This window comes from Mixophyes fleayi, chromosome 7 (assembly GCF_038048845.1).
Source record: "Mixophyes fleayi isolate aMixFle1 chromosome 7, aMixFle1.hap1, whole genome shotgun sequence".
Lineage (NCBI taxonomy): Eukaryota > Metazoa > Chordata > Amphibia > Anura > Limnodynastidae > Mixophyes > Mixophyes fleayi.
This window is the reverse complement of record NC_134408.1, coordinates 60,157,587-60,175,688: the sequence shown is the minus strand read 5'-3', so window position 1 is coordinate 60,175,688 and position 18,102 is coordinate 60,157,587. Positions and strand designations below refer to the sequence as shown.

The window sequence follows — 18,102 nt, the reverse complement described above, 5'->3', positions numbered from 1 at the left end:
GTATTTCACATGATATAATATTATATTTTTGAATTTACTAACACTATAATAATTCAACTAACACATTTCTTCAAATTGGGCTGTCTTGTTTTGTTAATATAATGTTTTAGAAATAAAACTTATATTTTAAAAAGCTCTTGCCACTATTCCATAAAATGCTTTCTCTTCATGTTAGCAAAACACAATGGGGAACATTTTCCGAAAACGTTTCTATAGGTAACTGTGTAGAAAAGTTGGTGCTGCTCAGAGCAACCAATTAGACATTTGTTTTCATTGTTTAAACTACACTATAAAAGTATACAATGATAACAGTGATTGGTTATCATAAATGCCCAACGGTATGAATTGCATACAAATAAAATAAATTATATAACAAAATATACTTATATAAATAATTACACTTCTATTCTCCTTATTCAGATGACCACCTACAGCATCAAGTGACTTTTCTCTAGTTCACTCTTGTCCAGAGCACTTCCCGTACGTTCCACACCGTCTTCTGTTTTTGCCGTCTGATCGGCTTCTTTGATTGCAGCCTCCGATGGAGATTCAAATACTTCATCTGGATAACTTGACATATCCTCATGAAGGGCTCCTTCCTGGTAACAGAGGTTACAACACTTTAAGGAAAACAATTTTATGATTTAACATGTTTGTCAGCATTTGCGATTCTTACCTGGAGCAAAACCTATAACATAAGTTGGTATTATAATATGTTAATAAAAAACAAAAAAAGAAGTCGGTACCGCATTTTACTTGTACAAATTATAGACAAACAACAAAGAAGACCAGCCTTTTAAATGTTAATAAATAAATACTCATGCAAATAATGCTCACCCTTGCAAAAAATGATGTGTCCAATTCATCTGGAAAATCCATAGTATCTTCTTCTAGAAAACTAACTGGCGTAAAGCTTCGTCTTTGTACTCTTCGTAAAGTACCTTCCTTTATTGAGCGCCCCTGAAATAACATTTTTGTGAAAATCAAAAACTAATGTTCATCATCACAAGGCCCCATAAATTCTTATAGAAACACAGAACAATTATGAAATATGGTATTTGTAGTCATAAATTAAGAAGAATAAACTTTATGACGGTCATCCAATTTAGTAAATCTTCACATGAAAATAATCACTAGATCAATGCCCTCTCTCTTGCCACTATGGTCACTATGGTATTCAAACTGTTATTCTCAAAAATATACCCAATCTGGAGTATAATCTACTAGTGAAACAATACTTTCCTGAAAGACAACAATTGTGCATCAGCTGCTGATATAAAAGGGGAAACTATGGCCAGAAATAACATGCAGGCTTTTTATTGACTCCTATCTTTAGAGAAGTTCTTTATAGTGTGTTTATCAGTCCGTAAAGGATCAATACAAGGGCTTTTGGGTGCAACTGCAATGTGATCGGGGCTGTAAGGGAGCCCATTGTTTTCCCATTCAGTGGGGAAAACTCTTTAATATTTTCGATTTAATTTTATTATTGATTATATTAACAGGTGTTAATGTATTTAATATTTTTTTTGTTTTCTGTGTGTTCTGATGGGACTTTGTATTGCATAAATGCATTGTGCGTATCCTGCAATGTGTGTCTGCATAAGGCAAGTGACGTATGGCAGGAGCATACCTAGACCCGTATTCAACTGGAAATGTTTCTTCAGATTCACTAATATTTGAATATGGGAGTACGTGCTGCAATTTCTGCCCAAAAAAACCCCACAAACTGCGTTTACTTTGCTTTCCTTGATGAATTAGGCCCGATATCACAAGATGTAAAACAAACCTTTACAAGTGCTGCTGCTGCCCTAAAGCTCATTTTGGCTACAGACTCTTTTTTCCGTCTTCTTGGATATCGGTTGAATCCAGATCTTGAGCTAGTAAAGGAGCAGAGAGAAGTTGCTCCAGGTGTGATTGGTGTATGTGGCATACTGTAGCCATCAGTCTCCTCCACCATTCGGAAAGCACGTCCTCGTGCCAATGGATCAATAATCTATATGCATGTAAAGAAATAGTATACGCAAGGTTTAAAAAAAAAAAGAATACAAAGGTGTATAATTTGTAGCTATAAGGAAAGTATATTTTTTCTTAATGCATGACAGAGGTTCTGAGCTGTATGAAATGTAATCAGAGAGTTCTGCATGCAAAAGACCCAATACATTTTTTTCAACTATTGAAACTTCCCTTATGTGAGGAAGAATGGTCTCTGCTTTCCTAACTTTACGGTTAATTTGATTTTTCTTTACTGTACAAATTCTGAAACTAAACCGTTGGAAGAAATTATCTCTTTTGTTAATCCAGTCCGTGATGACAACATTTTGGTATATTTACCTAAACAACAGTTCCAATACTTTTGAAAAAGGAATTTTGTACACCACATTGACTGAATGTTTGCAGAGTGCATAAAACTCACTATCTTGCTTTTCGGTTGATATAGACAATAAAATATGCATACTGTATAGTATAGTATAGTATAGTATAGTATAGTATAAGTATACTCTATATGTACCGTTTAGTGTCTCCTACACTTATTTTGTCTGTCCAGATCATAAGAGATCTGAATTAAGTAAAATATTTATTCTAAGTTAAGGAATTCCTATGGAAAAATCTGTTACATGGGAGCTTTATATTCCACCCATATTTCATTGTTCTGCTGGCCCCGTTTCAAGTACTATGAAGAAGATGAACAGAAAGTAATGACAGCTTTCACAGTTTACTGGTAACACAATACCTTTTGCATATTAAACTGAGTTTGGCCCACATAAAGCGGTGGTGGTGTTTCTGTACTTGTCAGCGATATATTGTCTTGGCTTGGGAGGTCCATTTCTCTTATAACTTGTGGTTTTAACTTTCCATATCTTTGGCTGCAATGTCGAAGGCTTTTCCTTTGCCACTTATGAGTAGAATCACTGTCCTTACTTACTCCAAACCAGTCAGCAGTGCCCCTGGAACACAGAAGGTAAACACTTATGGCAATCAGACCATGAATATGAACTAAACAAACTATGGATATACTTTTACACTCTCTCTGTGTATGAGTCCATTCTAAGCACTTGGACTGGGGATATGGGAATAACTTTAAGAACATACAGTGCCTTGAAATATTATTCAGCTTCATCCTTTTTTCACATTAAAGAATCTCAGAGCCTGGAATTTTGATTTTTACACAGGGACTTTTAATTTGGGACTCACATATTCTTTTTACAGTCACTCCAAAAAGTAAGATAACAGTAAAGCATAGTTTACCATGGTAATAGTTAAAACAATAAAAAAAAATGTAAAGATCATCATTTAATAAATATTCATCCTCATTGGTCAATACTCAGTTAAATCGCCTGAGGCACATAAGTCTCTATTAATTTTAGAACACTAGGATGGAGCAATATTTGCACAACCCTACACAAAATTGTTAAAGTTGGGTCAGGTTAGTAGGCAACCAGTGATAGACAAAGGTCTTGTCACAGATTTTCTATGGGATTAGGCTCAGAACTCAGGCTTTCAGTGCGCTTTGGATCATTCTGCTATTGAAAAATAACCTTTTTTTTTTAGTTTGAGTTTTTTGGCAGTTCTAGCAAAGTTTTTCAGAGGACTTGACTATAATGTGCATTATCTTTCCATCAATCCTGACAGGATTCCCAGTTCTTGCCACTGAAAAGCATCCCTATAACATTATCTTACCACAATAACACTTCAAGGTAGAGATGGTGTTACCTGGCTAGTGTACAGTGTGCATACCTCCCAACTTTTCAAGTTTGGGAATCGGGACAACGTGCATACGCCGTCGCAAATCGTCAGTGCATGCGCGAAAAGGGGGTGTGGTCATACAAGTGTGAGCAAAAATGGGCGTAGATCCCATTACCGTAGTAACCAGTAGTATGCATAGCAGCACACCACAACAATATCCAACAGCATTGAGCTCAGAACTGAATTACTCCCAAGTTCAGGCAACAGAGTTCCACTTTAGTCTCAACATAATACAAGACTGTCTGCCACTTCACTGCAGTGCCATTAAAGTTGTATTTTGCATACTCTTTGCTGGCCGGTAAAGTCCCTTTGTGTGAAATGCCTTTGATATTGTTGGTTGAATATTCACTCAGTTTCACAGTTGGCCTCCTTAGTAGTTTCTGTGATATATACACTCTCCTTGTCTGGCAACTTAGTTTAGGGGGACAACCTGATCTAGGCAGTGTAGCTGTACTCTACCACTTCCAGGACTGTGCGATAGGGGCGACTGCCCAGGGAGCAATGCTGAAGGGGGCCGCAGTTTATGAATATTTTAGGTTCATTTGGTTAAAATTGAGGGCTAGGGGGCGGCATTTTTGTTTCTCGTCCCAGGCGCTAAAATTTTAAGTTACGGCTCTGACCACTTCCACATCTATACAATAGACTGCAGTGAGCTCTGAGGATGTTCAATGCCTTTGCAATGATTTGCATTTTTTCCTCAGATTGTTTACTCTCTATAATCAAATTCATATTCAATCTATTATAAATTCACAGTCTGCAACAAAACTTGAAAAACTTGTACATTTGTTGTGGTTGAATTATTTTTCAAGACACTGTAAGTGCTGATAGTTGAGCAAATGTAGCAATGAACTGAAAAACAAAGTTAAAATATTAACCATTTGGACTAGAGCGCCACCAGGCTTGTCAGTAACAGTTATTAAGTTATTTATAAACCCTTCTTTCTTTCCAAGGTTATTCATTGAAACTTACTAGTCAGAACACATTAAATAAATAAGCATACAACACTCATGCTATTATTTCACTGCAACCAACTATGTCATCAATTATTTCTTATAATGTACAATATAACTATTACAGATAAAGTCAGGTGAACACCCATTGACAAGGTTCTCAGTTCATGTTCTTCCTATTAAGTTTCTTATATCGCTCATTGACACTATTATTAACAGCAAACAACTTGCTTCAATACTGAATAAAGATGTTTTATGAAAATGGTTAGTTGCAGCATTTTTTGGACAGGAGAGGTCTGAGAGGCATGTATAGGAATTTTGGAACAAGAGGGATCTCCGAGTGACATGTGAAATATCTGAGTATTATATGGAGTTGTAGAATTTGCTTTACTACTGAGAGTAAGGGTAATGAGAGGCCATCATTTTTTATTTTGGCAAGCAAGGATCGTTGTATATATTACAAATGAAGACCCTAGATGTAGGTGAGCAATAAATAGTATGAATGAGGATGTTTTGGGGAGTCTTATTTCAATTAAAGTACTGTTTACAACGGTCTGTGTGTTATATTTACATTTTTCTTTGGGGCACTACTGATCTCAGAGGAGCCCTGGGTGCCAGGGCATCCTGGCACTTGTGGTTCTCCAAATGCCAGCATGTCCTGGCAGCCATGGATAGAACTACAAGTGCCAGCATGCCCAGACACTTAATGGCAGCCTGTCCATGCTGGCACCTGTAGTGCACCAGAGACCAAATTTGTCTTTACCATTAAATCTTTCTTATTACCCCACACCCACCGCCCAGGGGTGTGGGAAGAGCCCTAGGGCTAGATTTACTAAGCTGCGAGTTTGAAAAAGTGGGGATGTTGCCTATAGCAACCAATCAGATTCTAGCTTTCATTTATTTAGTACATTCTACAAAATGACAGCTAGAATCTGATTGGTTGCTGTAGGCAACATCAACACTTTTCCAAACCCGCAGCTTAGTAAATCTAGCCCCTAGTGTTATCAGCACGGGATTGGGTACACCTGTTTGTGGGGCATGTATTTTTTATTTATTTAAACATTTAAGTCTGGGGTGGGAGGTTTTCTGTATTGTCAGCAGCGGTTTAAATCTAAAGCTTTATATTGACACTGTGACTGTCGACTTTACAACCTATCGAAATTCACAATGTCAAAATATTAACCTTGTCAACCTAATGAACATGTCGACATTCTAAATGTTGACCTTTTAACTGTGTCGACATTTTTAATGGTCAACATTATGGTTTCAACATTCTGAATGTCAACATTCATTGTTGACATTTCATACCGAACCCATTGATGGTTATAGCAAATGGACAACTATATGTCTAATATAATTAATGAACAATCTATTTATTTACTTGTTTTCAGAAGTGCATAAAAGGAATTTGTATAACCAGAGTATAGAGAATAATCTGGGCAAACAGCCAGCACTGAAATTCCTGAATGGTGATTATTTGTTATAGCTACCAAAGCTTAAGACAAACTTCATAATGTTGGTGTCACTTACTGTAATATTTTCCTTTCTGAGTATATCAGCTGAACCAACTGTGAAACTGGTTTGAGGTAGTAATGACTACATTAAACTAGTTTCACAGTTGCTAAAACATTCATACTTTCACTAATTTAAAGATATTTATATAAAAGATATATGTATTATATTAATCAGCTGGACATTAATTAAGATGCAGCATCTGAAATGTTTTTAAGTCAAAAAAAGTATTTTTCATAAAAATAAATATTTATTGAAAAGTACCTCTTGGTAGACAATTTATGTGCGCGTCATGTGGCTGTAAAGGCAACAGTTTCATAATTACACATCATGTATTTCTCCCGTTCTCTCAGTATAGATAGACTTAAAACTGCTAACCTGTCCTTTTGGCAACACACACACACACACACAAGAACTTTGTAGAAAAGCTAGGCACACACATGGGTTCTGCCATACAGATAGAAAACACAACACTGAGAATTGCACCCATCAAAACTAAAAATATAAAATAAATATAAAATAAAGCAGAAGTATAAATGTGCAACTGATTACAACCAGAGTACATTACAGAAATCCCCAACACTACAGTGTTATTCAGTTGATGTTACTCAAACATGGGTGTGCTCCATTGCAAGCCATTCTCCATCTGTAGGTGTAATTCAAAAATGATATAGACAGTGTAGGTGGTTCTTTTGAAACAAATACTTCTGGTTAGAGTGAAACAGAAGAATTTTTTTTGGATAGGTTGTGCAGAGAGTTTCTAGGAAAATTACAATTACCCAAAATTAGTGTGGGAGAAAAAATGACTAAGTTGTAATGATGTCAAGTAATTTGCTGCTTAAGGGAAAGGCATGTATACACTAACAATTGTTAAATGTATATTATTAAGCAATACTTAAGGACCTTTGAAATCCTAATGCAGCTGGTGATCAGTGGTGACAAACAAATATGAACAATATTCACAAAACCTTAAGAATACAACAATAGGTAATGTGAACAGAAAGACAATCCTATAAGTAGTGTTTTGGAGAAAGAGGTCTTATATATTAAAGACATCATTTACATTTCCCCAAATATTCCATAATAGGAATGTGTGACATTGGCAAAAGGGGGAGATTAAGACTGTTTTGGGCCTTGCATGTCATGCTCTATGCCTACTCACACACTGCCGCAATGAAAGAATTATTGCTCCACTGTACTTGAGCTCTACTAATTTACCCACATCATACTTTGGTACCAGCTAGCTATCTAATTAATAATTATTTTCATCTGGAGCAGTCCTATTCTTTGGTGTAGTCTCCAGTTTTAGGTCTTGATTATATATACCCTGAGTTATTCACACTGTCTTATGCTGTTCGAGGCAACAGTTGTAATTCAGCGCCCCAATATATCCTGATGACTGGCTGCAATGGGCACAAATTGATTGCAAGAAGAAGTGCAGGGTTTCATCAATGCCATGTGCACCTTTTTTCTATTACTATACTAGGACTGCAATGACTGACGCCAGTCCATACTCCACTTTGCTGTCAGTCACATACCAGTCGCAACATTTAAGAAAAAACAACCCACATAGGACAAATGAATTCTGCAACAGTAGGGCACACATCAGTCCTCCCAAAGCCCCACCCAGATATGCTACATCATGCCTACATTCCCAAGTAATGGCCAATATCGATAGCCCACAGCCATTTTGTGAGGTACGTAGTCACTGAATTGCTAATGGGTAGAACCTCATTTACAAAGATTACTGGATGTGCAGGACAAATTTGTCTAGACAGTTCGCCCAGGGCAACCCATGATGCAAGCCATATCTCTACTATTGGAAACTGCCTCTGCACCTAGAAGTTCACCTAAGTTGCAGGGAAGTGGAAAATATATAACATATCACACTCAATCAATATTAATTTTTTACTTTTTATTTTTCATTGTAGTCTATATTTTGTATATATTATTTTATTTTTAAATCTGCTCATTTTATTTTTATTTTATATCTTTTTATATAAAACTCTATTATATTTTATTTATATTTTTATTAGCAATTTTTACTTTCTATTTCTTGCGTGCTTTTTTTCCATTTGTTATTTCTCCTATATTTTTCATATTAGTAATATTCAAAGTATTTAATTTGACTATATATTGACATGTAATTACCAATAAGTACCATATTAATTTTTCACTTCATTTTCACCATTGTCCTATTATATGCACTATATTTTATATGTGCACCTATATTGGTTTTTCTGTATGCATCTTTACTAAGGTATGTAGAATAATCTATTTATACCATCTCTCTTTCTTTATCAATCTGGGATGAGTTGTTGTCACTTTCGTTGTCACACAACCCTTCATTGATCGAAAGCCATGTGAGTCCACACAAAGGCCACCCAACACTCCAAACAGCTAATTAGTAGTTTCTTAGGTAAACCCCTGAACATATTTTCTCAATTTTCAACATGCTAACCCCAAGGTGAACAGAGCATTAGCTAACCACTTTCCATATCCTTTCTCTATCATTCTCCATATTGCCCTTCCAAATAATTTGGTATAAAAACTGAAACGGCCTGCCTTGTGCAATATAACTGATGCCACTTTTCTTGTGGTATCTAATTAACATGTTTTACACTGGAAGTTTTAATGTATTAACACTGTAAGATTGTATATCCCTTCAATATTGTTACTATCGATAATAACATTTTCATTACATAAATACCAAAATGCAGATATTTTTGTATGTAGACATGCATATTCTAGCTTTAATTAAAACAGTTAACAAGAATTATAACACATGCAAGAAACCAAAAACCAAACAAACCTATTGCTTATTAAATATGTGACATGTTATAGCGCTATATTGGCTGCTACACATTTTAACAAATTCATGAAAAAAATGCATGCGGAACTCTACATGCAAAACTACCTGCAAAAAAAAGTAGAGAGTGTTTGACGTTTCCTATAATTTATAGGTCTCCTGCTAGCTAGATGCCCCTTGACCGGCATAGTACTGATTCTGTCAAACGTGACATGCTTCCTTCCAGGAAAAATGGGAAAGAAATATTGGTGAAAACACCATGCTAGCATCTCAAGATACATACACTAAAATGAATACGTGAACTGTTAATAGTTACATTGTGTGAACTTGGTGAATCAATTGTACATTTCAGTAAAATAGTGTATATGCATTGCAAATAGTATAAATAAAAGTGTGCATTTTTTCCAATTATACCAGAAAATAAGAAAATTAGATTCAATTAATTCCCCATGGCAACAGGTAAAATGATTGTGACATGCTGATATTTACAATATGAAGTTAATATGATATGATATGAAGTTAAGGGTGAAAATATAAGAGAAGTATACTTAGGTGCAGATTTATCAAATCTTCTATAAAAAGAAAAATGGAGGTGTTGCCTATACCAACCAATCCGATTTTAGCTATCACTTATTTGTACATTGTAGAAAAGTATAACTAGACTCTGATTGGTTGCTCTGAGCATATTGAAAAATTGCATGACAGTCCTTACAATGGTTACCCTCAATATTCAGCTGAGTAGGGACAGAAAAATAAATACACTTGGTATAGATGGTATAGGTGCGGTGGCTCCTCTCTTATCCTGGTATATTTGAGAAACATCCCAAAACAAAAAAACATAAAAAGAGAATTCCACTGGGAATACTGGACTGCTATTGAATATTTCAAGGAAATGGAATGGTAGAATTCCCTTATTTCCTTTTCATAATTCCTGGCAGCCCTTACAATGGGATGTACCAATACAGTATAATTAAATAGGTGGTTTTAAGAACAATAACACCGATAGGGCATAATTTAACTTTTATTTAACAACTTCTTGAAGGATTCTCTTTTCAGACTGTCCATCATCAGAGGATGTAACATCCAATAGATAATGTTTGGTAAAGGTGTGAATAGATAACCATCCAGCTGCTTCTTTACAGAGACTGTCTGCTGAGGGCTGAGCTTTGCATGTCCATGAAGTAGGCCATCCCCCTTGTAGAATGTGCCTTTAATATTTCAGGCATTTCCCATCCATTCTCCTTATAAGCCTGTGTAATGACCGATTTGGGTGAAGCATACCTTTTACAGAAACCTTGTGGGAGGACAAATAGCTATTCCTCCTTCCTCAACTTGTTTGTTCTGGAAAGGCAAACAGAGATTGTTCTAACAAGATCTAGAGTATGTAATCATTAGTTAGTTGTGAACAGGACATACCACCCAACATTTGGATAGGTGGCACTGGGACAAGAGTTGTGACTTTCAAAGTGCTAGGTCTCTCTTCCCCTCCCCTCGCCTCTAAACACCTTCATTGCAGTGTGCAAGGCACCCATTCAACGCTGCTGTGCTGAGCAGCAGTTATCAGACATTACTTCACAACTTTCCCACTTGACAGGACAAAGCTGTCCCAATCGGGATGGAGGGACAGAGTCCCCAAATCGGGACTGTAACACCTAAATTCGGATGGTTTGGAGTTATGACAGAGTGATGGTTGTATGATCTCTTGATTATTCTGAAAAATTTAATATACTTTAGGTAATAAAAACAGCATTAGCTCTTAATACCTCTTTGTATAAATGTTTAGAAAAAGTTATTTACACAACAAGGCATGTAGTTCTCCATCTCTACATGCAGATGTGACTGCTACAAGGACATATTCTTTTTACTGCTTGAAAGAACTGAACAATAACATTTTGGATGCTAATTAAGTATCCATAAACATACTGATAAGAAAATCCAAAATAATTGGAATCATACAGAGCTGAGCTCAATATTTTCCAGGTTCAATAACAGACAGTGGAATATTTTTTCTTTCTTGCTTTAAGAAGGGTGTAAATAACTGTATAAGAGATACCTTTGTGTCTCTACATCTACAACTCCAACAGATGGAATCCGGATTTGGATGAAGAACTGGACCTTGATGCAGAAATTCTGATCAGCGGGAAGAGGCCAAAGTTGTTTCAGAAGCATTGCACAAGCCACTGCAAACCACGGTCAATGAGGCCAAAATGGAAGGATCGCCATGATCTCCATTAATTCTTTTTACCTTAGGGTGAGGACTATGAAAGGAAATGGAGTGAACACATACCATGGTTGGAAACACCATGGTTCTGACAGTTCATCTATTCCAACTACGATGATGTCCCTGTCACATGAATAAAATTGAACTACTTTGGTGTTCTGATGTGTTGCTTCATATCCATCTGAGGTAGGCCAAATTTCTGGATCAATAATTTAAAAGTTTCCATGTGCAGAGATCATTCTCCTGGATGGATATGACATCTGCTGAAATAATTTGCTATAGTATTCTTTTTACCTGCCACATGAAGTCAAGAAAGGGACCTCAAATTTGTCTCTGTCCTTCGTCATCTTTGTCATTTATTTATAGCACCAGCAAATTCCGTAGAGCTTTACAATAGTAATAGACAATACTGGGTAATACAGACAAAGAGGTAAGAGCGCCTGCTTGCAAGTTTACAATCTATGGGTCAATGGGAGTTGGACACATGAGGTTAAGTCTACATACTGCATTTCAGTCCATCCAGATTACAAAGGTAAAAAGTGATTAGTATGCTATATGATCCAGTCCCACAGCAATGTTGGTCAGGGGGTCAGAGTGTTGCTGTCTTGTGTGAATTGTGTAGAGGGTGGTAATAGGGTAACCTAGTGTGGTTAAGAGGGTGGTTGAGGAATATTATAAGCTTCCCTGAAGAGGTGGGTTTTCAGAGAACGCTTGAAGGTTTGTAGACCAGAAGAAAGTCTTATTGTGTGAGGGAGGGAATTCCCTAGAGAGGGTGCAAAAAAGTCCCGTGACCAGGAATGGGAGGATGAAATGGGAGTGATGAGAGACGCAGATCTTATGCAGAACGGAGTTGTCGAGTTAGGAGATATTTTGAGACAAGTGAGGAGATGTATGTCGGTGCAGTTTTGTTGACGGCCTTGTAGGCAAGTAGAAGTATATTATATTGGAGTCGTTAAAAAACAGGCAACCAATGCAGAGACTGACATAGTGACTCAGCAGAGGATAAATGATTTGCAAGGACAATTAGCTGAATAAGGAGCTTAACTAATGTAAGGGCTGTATGAAAGGAAATTCAAATCTGTCACCTATGCATCTTTCCAAGATTTTCTGCAAATTCAGTAAAATTGACAAACATTAAGCATAAGATATACAATGACCTACACATCTATCTGCAATATAATTATATATATATATATATATATATATATATATATATATATATATGTATATATATATATATATATATATATATATATATATATATATATATATACACACACACACACACACACACACACACACATACACACACACACATATATACACACTCAATTAGGCATATATACACACATATACACTATTCCAATAACAGACATGATGAGAACCTTTATCTAAAAATATATATTTGCCACCTGCACTCTAGCTTGCACTAAGCACTAAAACATCCACAAGTAGGTCATGAAGCATTTGTGCCATTTACCCTGTCTCAAAATATATTTTAGTGCAGATATATGAATTTTATCTAAAACAAATTGTTTAAATAGCGACTGCATTTATCATTGCTATCAGTAGCTGTAATACTAGAATTTGAAACACGAGCATAAATAAACAATATTAATATTTTACCTTTTTATTGTCTGAGTGATTGAGGTCTGACGTTGTAAGATTGGCCGCTTCTGCTCATTGGGGGGTGAAGGTATTCTAGTGTTCTCAACTGGCATACTCACACTTCTTAAAAATGTCTGACGCTTGAAGGGCTGGAAATAGAGATTTGTTATTAAAATGAAAAAGAAGTCCGCTATGTTAATTTTAATGGCATGTTGTATTCAGCAAAAATACAACAGAGGACATTTTTCATAGGTGTTCGCTTATTTTGTTAAACAAAAAGCCATATGGAAAAGTGATTACCCAAAAAAAGTTAAACTATCCAAATTAGTCAATATGATGAATCTTGCCTGAAACAATTTAAGGCAGGTAATTGCAACAACATAAAAAAGTGCAATGTGATATTTTAAAAGTTAATAATATCTAAAATCAGTTATCCAGCAAATCTCTCAATACCTTCCTCTTCCCTATGGTGGAAAATATCTATTGCCAGGTAATATCTTGTCATTTTATAGTTCATTTGTACTATGTAATAGGCCAAACAAAGGAGTTCATCTGTGGACCTGTTTCGGGTCAGAACATGTAACATAGCGCACTCTCAAGCTTAAGACTTGAATGCAGAGAAACACTGTCATTGTTTTTTGCATTTGCTTATTACATAGTGGCTTCTCTATTATTTAATAAATAAATAAATAAATATAGAGCGTATAATAGAAAGTGCCCTCTATGTGCTATGCTCTCTCCTGTACCAGATTTTTCTATACCTCACAAATTTCCTGAAAGAGGAAATTGGTAGAAGAAGAGATGAGTGTATTGCTAGACATCAATGGATCCACCGGATCAACAGTAGTACCAGGCCATAGGTAAGTTATATTCAGTGTTACTGTTCAACTTAATGAACGTCACCAAAACTGAGTTTTCCATTTTGGAAATCCCGCAACAATAGGGGCATTTCTGTGATAAACAGAAGTAGAGGAAGTACAACCAATTTTTGGAGCCCTGAAAATAATATTTCCATACATTACATTTAAGAGTAGCAACTATAAAATGCTTGTCGTAAATTGTATTTGCTGGTTTATATCTGTGTGTAGAGGAACTAAAATGGAAAAAAGATTAAAAAAAAAAAAAAAGACAAAAACAAAAACAGTGATAAACATGTTAACTAACCCACACAAGTCATTACATCTCTACTGGGCATGGTAAATCCATCCCAAGTTTTCCTTATTCTAGATAACCATCAAGCCGCTTGCAACCAACATAAACAGCCAAAAATATTTATATTGCAGACCTTTCATGCATTAAATTTTAAACAGACTTTCTGCTTATTAGTTAGATACAAATGTATTTTGATTGCATGGAATTGTAAATTTCCTGAAGTTGGAGGGAAAATCTAACATTTTTCAAGTTAAAAAGAAGTTCCCCAAACTACAATGTCCAAATTTGCATTCAATCTGACAAATCATATTAAATTATAAGACTGAAGTGGCAATCCGTCAATTCTGGCATTTGTCATTTGCCCGGCTGGTATACCTGAAGCCTTAGAGGCATCATCTGCCACATGACCCCCACCACTGTATTGGATCAGCAAGAGTGACAATAAAAATATATGAATGTGAGCTTATATGTTTTGTATGTCAGGACTGTGTCTTAGTTCCTGTCTGGCCCTAGTAAGCTAAACTAAAGTGGTTTCCAAGTCTAACACTAACATTGCTATAATAAAGATATGTACACAGCTCTGTTTACACAATTCTGTCTGCCATATGAGGCCTACAGACTGGATGACAACATTGAGAAGACTGGAAATGATACAAAAAGTGTTACAGCAGGTTTAAGTAAACTGAAAGAACGTTCCCCTATGTCCCCCACATGCTGCCCACCATCATTGTTCTTGGTTTGCAGTTACTTGACAGTTTATGGATGACAAGATACAAGGTTTTAAAATTAACAGTCTTTTTTATGCCATTTTACATGTAAGCACTTCATAGTGCAGGCCTGGCTAACCTGTGGCTCTCCAAGTGTTGTGAAACTACAAGACCCTGCATGCCTTGCCAGCTATCGGCTGGCTATCTGCTGGCGCTTGTATTTTCACAACACCTGGAGAGCCACAGGTTGGCCAGGCCTGTCACAGTGTTATCAGTGAAACAGGGGGAACTGATAAGTAAGCCCTACACTGCATTCATGCAACCAACTTCCACATAACTATATCAGGTGACAGAAGAATGCCAGCACATCTGGTGCCTCTTCAGACAGGGAACAGAGTACAAACAATAAATTTAGAACACCTTCCCTGTATGGGAGTCATAGCCAACTAGTAAGGAAACTCCCTCCAGGGTGTCCCAAGCACAGTAGAACATGAAACAAACAATTACTATGTTGTTTTTTTAAAATGTTTAATTAATCCAATATTTGCCAAGGCCGATGTTCAGTGGGTCGTTCACTTGGCTCCAAGTGTGGTTACTATTAGTAAGGTTGCACAAGCCTGATCACAGCTTGATGTTTACCATGCAGTGGTCTTCTTCCCACTTGCTACCTAGGCTGCGGTCACTGTTTATATGCCTCACTCTGCAGCATTGTGGAACATAATAACAAACCATAATTCCGAACCTTCATTTTATTCCGCAACAATAGACCAATAATAGCTGATTTTCCTAAATTATTTTCCTTTTACCATTTGTTGTGGTGTACAAAGGAAAACAACATACATACTACTAAATGGAAAGCACTCCTTTTCCAAAATGAGTTTGTTTTTAAGCAACCATTTCCTCTCTTTGTCCATGGTGCTGCGTTATAGAACACAATTTTCTTTTATTGGTTAACTTTAATAGTTCACATACAAAACAGATGATAGTATTACAGAAAACAAACAGGTAATAAGATTAACTAAAATGTAATACTGTGATATTAGTATGTTGATCTACTAATTACAGCTATAACTAAGGTAACATTGGCTATCTGTGGAATAAAACAACTGTGAGTTTGGAATCTTTAATTTCTGCTCAACCAATGCTGGACATTCCTTCCAATTATGTATTGATGAAAAATGTTCTAATGTTTACAAAACATAATTAATAACCAACCAGAGGTATCATGTTAGCAATAATGAATTAGTAATAGATTCACAGTCAGGGCACCATCAGAAGTTTTGGAGCCACCTGTTAGCACGGCCAGCTGCCCTCTGCTCCACTCCAGCCTAGTAAACACAGTGAAACATCTATAATAATACTTATAATATAACCAATTATTTAAGCTTCTATACAAACATACCTCCTAATGGTGACCCTCTCATACTATTCAGAAACACAGTGAGACATTTCATCATGTAATACCTGGACAAAGGTCAGCTCCTCATTTGTAGTAGTTACAGATGGTATTTCTAATTTTAACCATGGCGGCTTCTTTCTTTGTAAACTGCTTGTGCTGTCCCGACGAACTTCAGTCATCTTTGCTTTCTTTACTTCTCACAGCTGTTATCAAAATTCAAAGTAAAATTATTATTAGAAAAATAATTTGGGATTACAAAAATAAATTCTGAACATAATTTACTATAGCAAAGCAAAGCGTCATCTGAATAGCACCAGCCATGTTATCATCTGCAGCAACATTTTATCTACATACAGGCAGATTGAATCCCAATAAATAAGGTTGCAAACTATGGTGCATCTATGCTTTGTTGAAGGTGTGTAGTGATTATCATGGGCCTGGCAGAACATTTGTAATATTCAATTTTCTGTGTAAATTTGCTCTTTACAATCTTAATCTGTAGCAGAGCACAGTGATGCTAATACAACACGGACACAAACATGCCACCTGTGGTGTTGTCTTGTACCCACGTTCCCCTATGACCCCATGTTTTGCTTTTAAGTAAGCAGTGGCGAGGGACAGACAGATGGGAGGATGAGCGTATGCTGTTGCTCCTCGAGTGGACTGGATAGGCGAGTCTTCTCGGGAGGAGGTAAAAAGACAGCTAAATGACATAGTCTCATATGCTTCCATATTCTATTTTTGAGCATGTTAAACTATAAGGAAGGGGCCCTGTGAAGTTGGCGAGGTCCAATATTCTTCTTGGCGACCCTGTACTTATACCTATAAAATAATAATAAAAAAAACCTAAATCTAATCTTAATCTTGTGTACCTTTTGTTTTTGCCTATTCTTCTCCTTGGGCTACTCTACACCATGTTCACAGAGAGTATACCCCTGACATCGGTCACTTGCACACTATAGCTTCACAATTGCAGCTGAGTGAGTGAAAAGTCCCACAAATATAATGGACAGCTAGGGGCAGATTCAATTTCCGCGCACTATTACCATTACTACGGGTTATAGATGCGCATTATTACTGTTAGTACGGAATTTTCAACATTGATTTATGCTTGCAGCGATCCGCATTAAAATTACGAAGTACCAGTAATAAGGCGTGCCCCGACACTGCGAGGAATTGAATCAGCCCCCTAGAGTCCAATCAGCAATATGTAGTTGCAGAACCCACTGCCCAGTGCTAATGAAAAAAAGTCTTTATGGTTTAAAATTCACTATATGAAAAGCACATATATCTTCTTAGTCAATGTAAAAAGCAGAGCAGACACTCAACAGAGATTCCAGTAAGAAATCATTTGCTGGGCTTACATTAATTATAAATGTATTTTTCAGTGGTGAGTTTTCTTTTTTGTATATTGCAGTGATTGCACAAGACCTGAGAGGATATTGGAAGCAGTTGGGTCAACATCAGGAAACAAAACAGACTGCCCAGGACGACCCTCTGCTTCAACATAAACATCACAAATGTCAACATTAAATCTAATATCAGTTGCAAGATTGAAACCTTTTTCTCCACAGAAATGATAGAAAATGATGACACAACTACACCTTCCTGCTTCCAGTAAACTATAGCAATTATTTGGGTGTAGGAAAACATCTATTTTGGGAGGGGCTGACTGAGGGATGTCTGCAATTCATTTGATGAAGGCTCACATAGTCGTTGACCATTATGGACCTTTCATTACAACAAGCTCATTAAGAAAGAAATGAAAACTCCACATCATGCTACTAATGGAAACACATTAACTGGGCAACGTAGATAGATAGAAAGATAGATAGAATTTTGTGTGTAAACTATAAAATACACTATATGGACTGTTAATTGTTGAATTGAGGTGTTTCAATTAGACCAATTGCCAGTGGTGTATAAAATCAAGCACCTAGCCATGCAGTCTCCATTTGCAAACATTTGTGATACAAAATGGGTCGTTCTGAAGAGCTCAG

At 36.4% G+C, this 18,102-nt stretch overlaps 1 protein-coding gene across 3 annotated transcripts in view; it reads right to left on the bottom strand.

Annotated features, from left to right (window-relative positions):
• RHBDF1 (rhomboid 5 homolog 1) overlaps positions 1–18,102 on the bottom strand; it is a 98,725-nt gene that overhangs the window by 38,566 nt on the left and 42,057 nt on the right. For all 3 annotated transcript variants that reach the window (XM_075179880.1, XM_075179882.1, XM_075179881.1), the window contains exons 2-7: positions 16,168–16,305; positions 12,863–12,993; positions 2,732–2,945; positions 1,787–1,993; positions 838–960; positions 433–599 (exon numbers count right to left, since the gene is read on the bottom strand). In XM_075179880.1, the coding sequence (XP_075035981.1) occupies positions 433–599; positions 838–960; positions 1,787–1,993; positions 2,732–2,945; positions 12,863–12,993; positions 16,168–16,281 (956 nt within the window). In that variant the 5' untranslated portion in view covers positions 16,282–16,305. The remainder of the gene's footprint in view (positions 1–432; positions 600–837; positions 961–1,786; positions 1,994–2,731; positions 2,946–12,862; positions 12,994–16,167; positions 16,306–18,102) is intronic.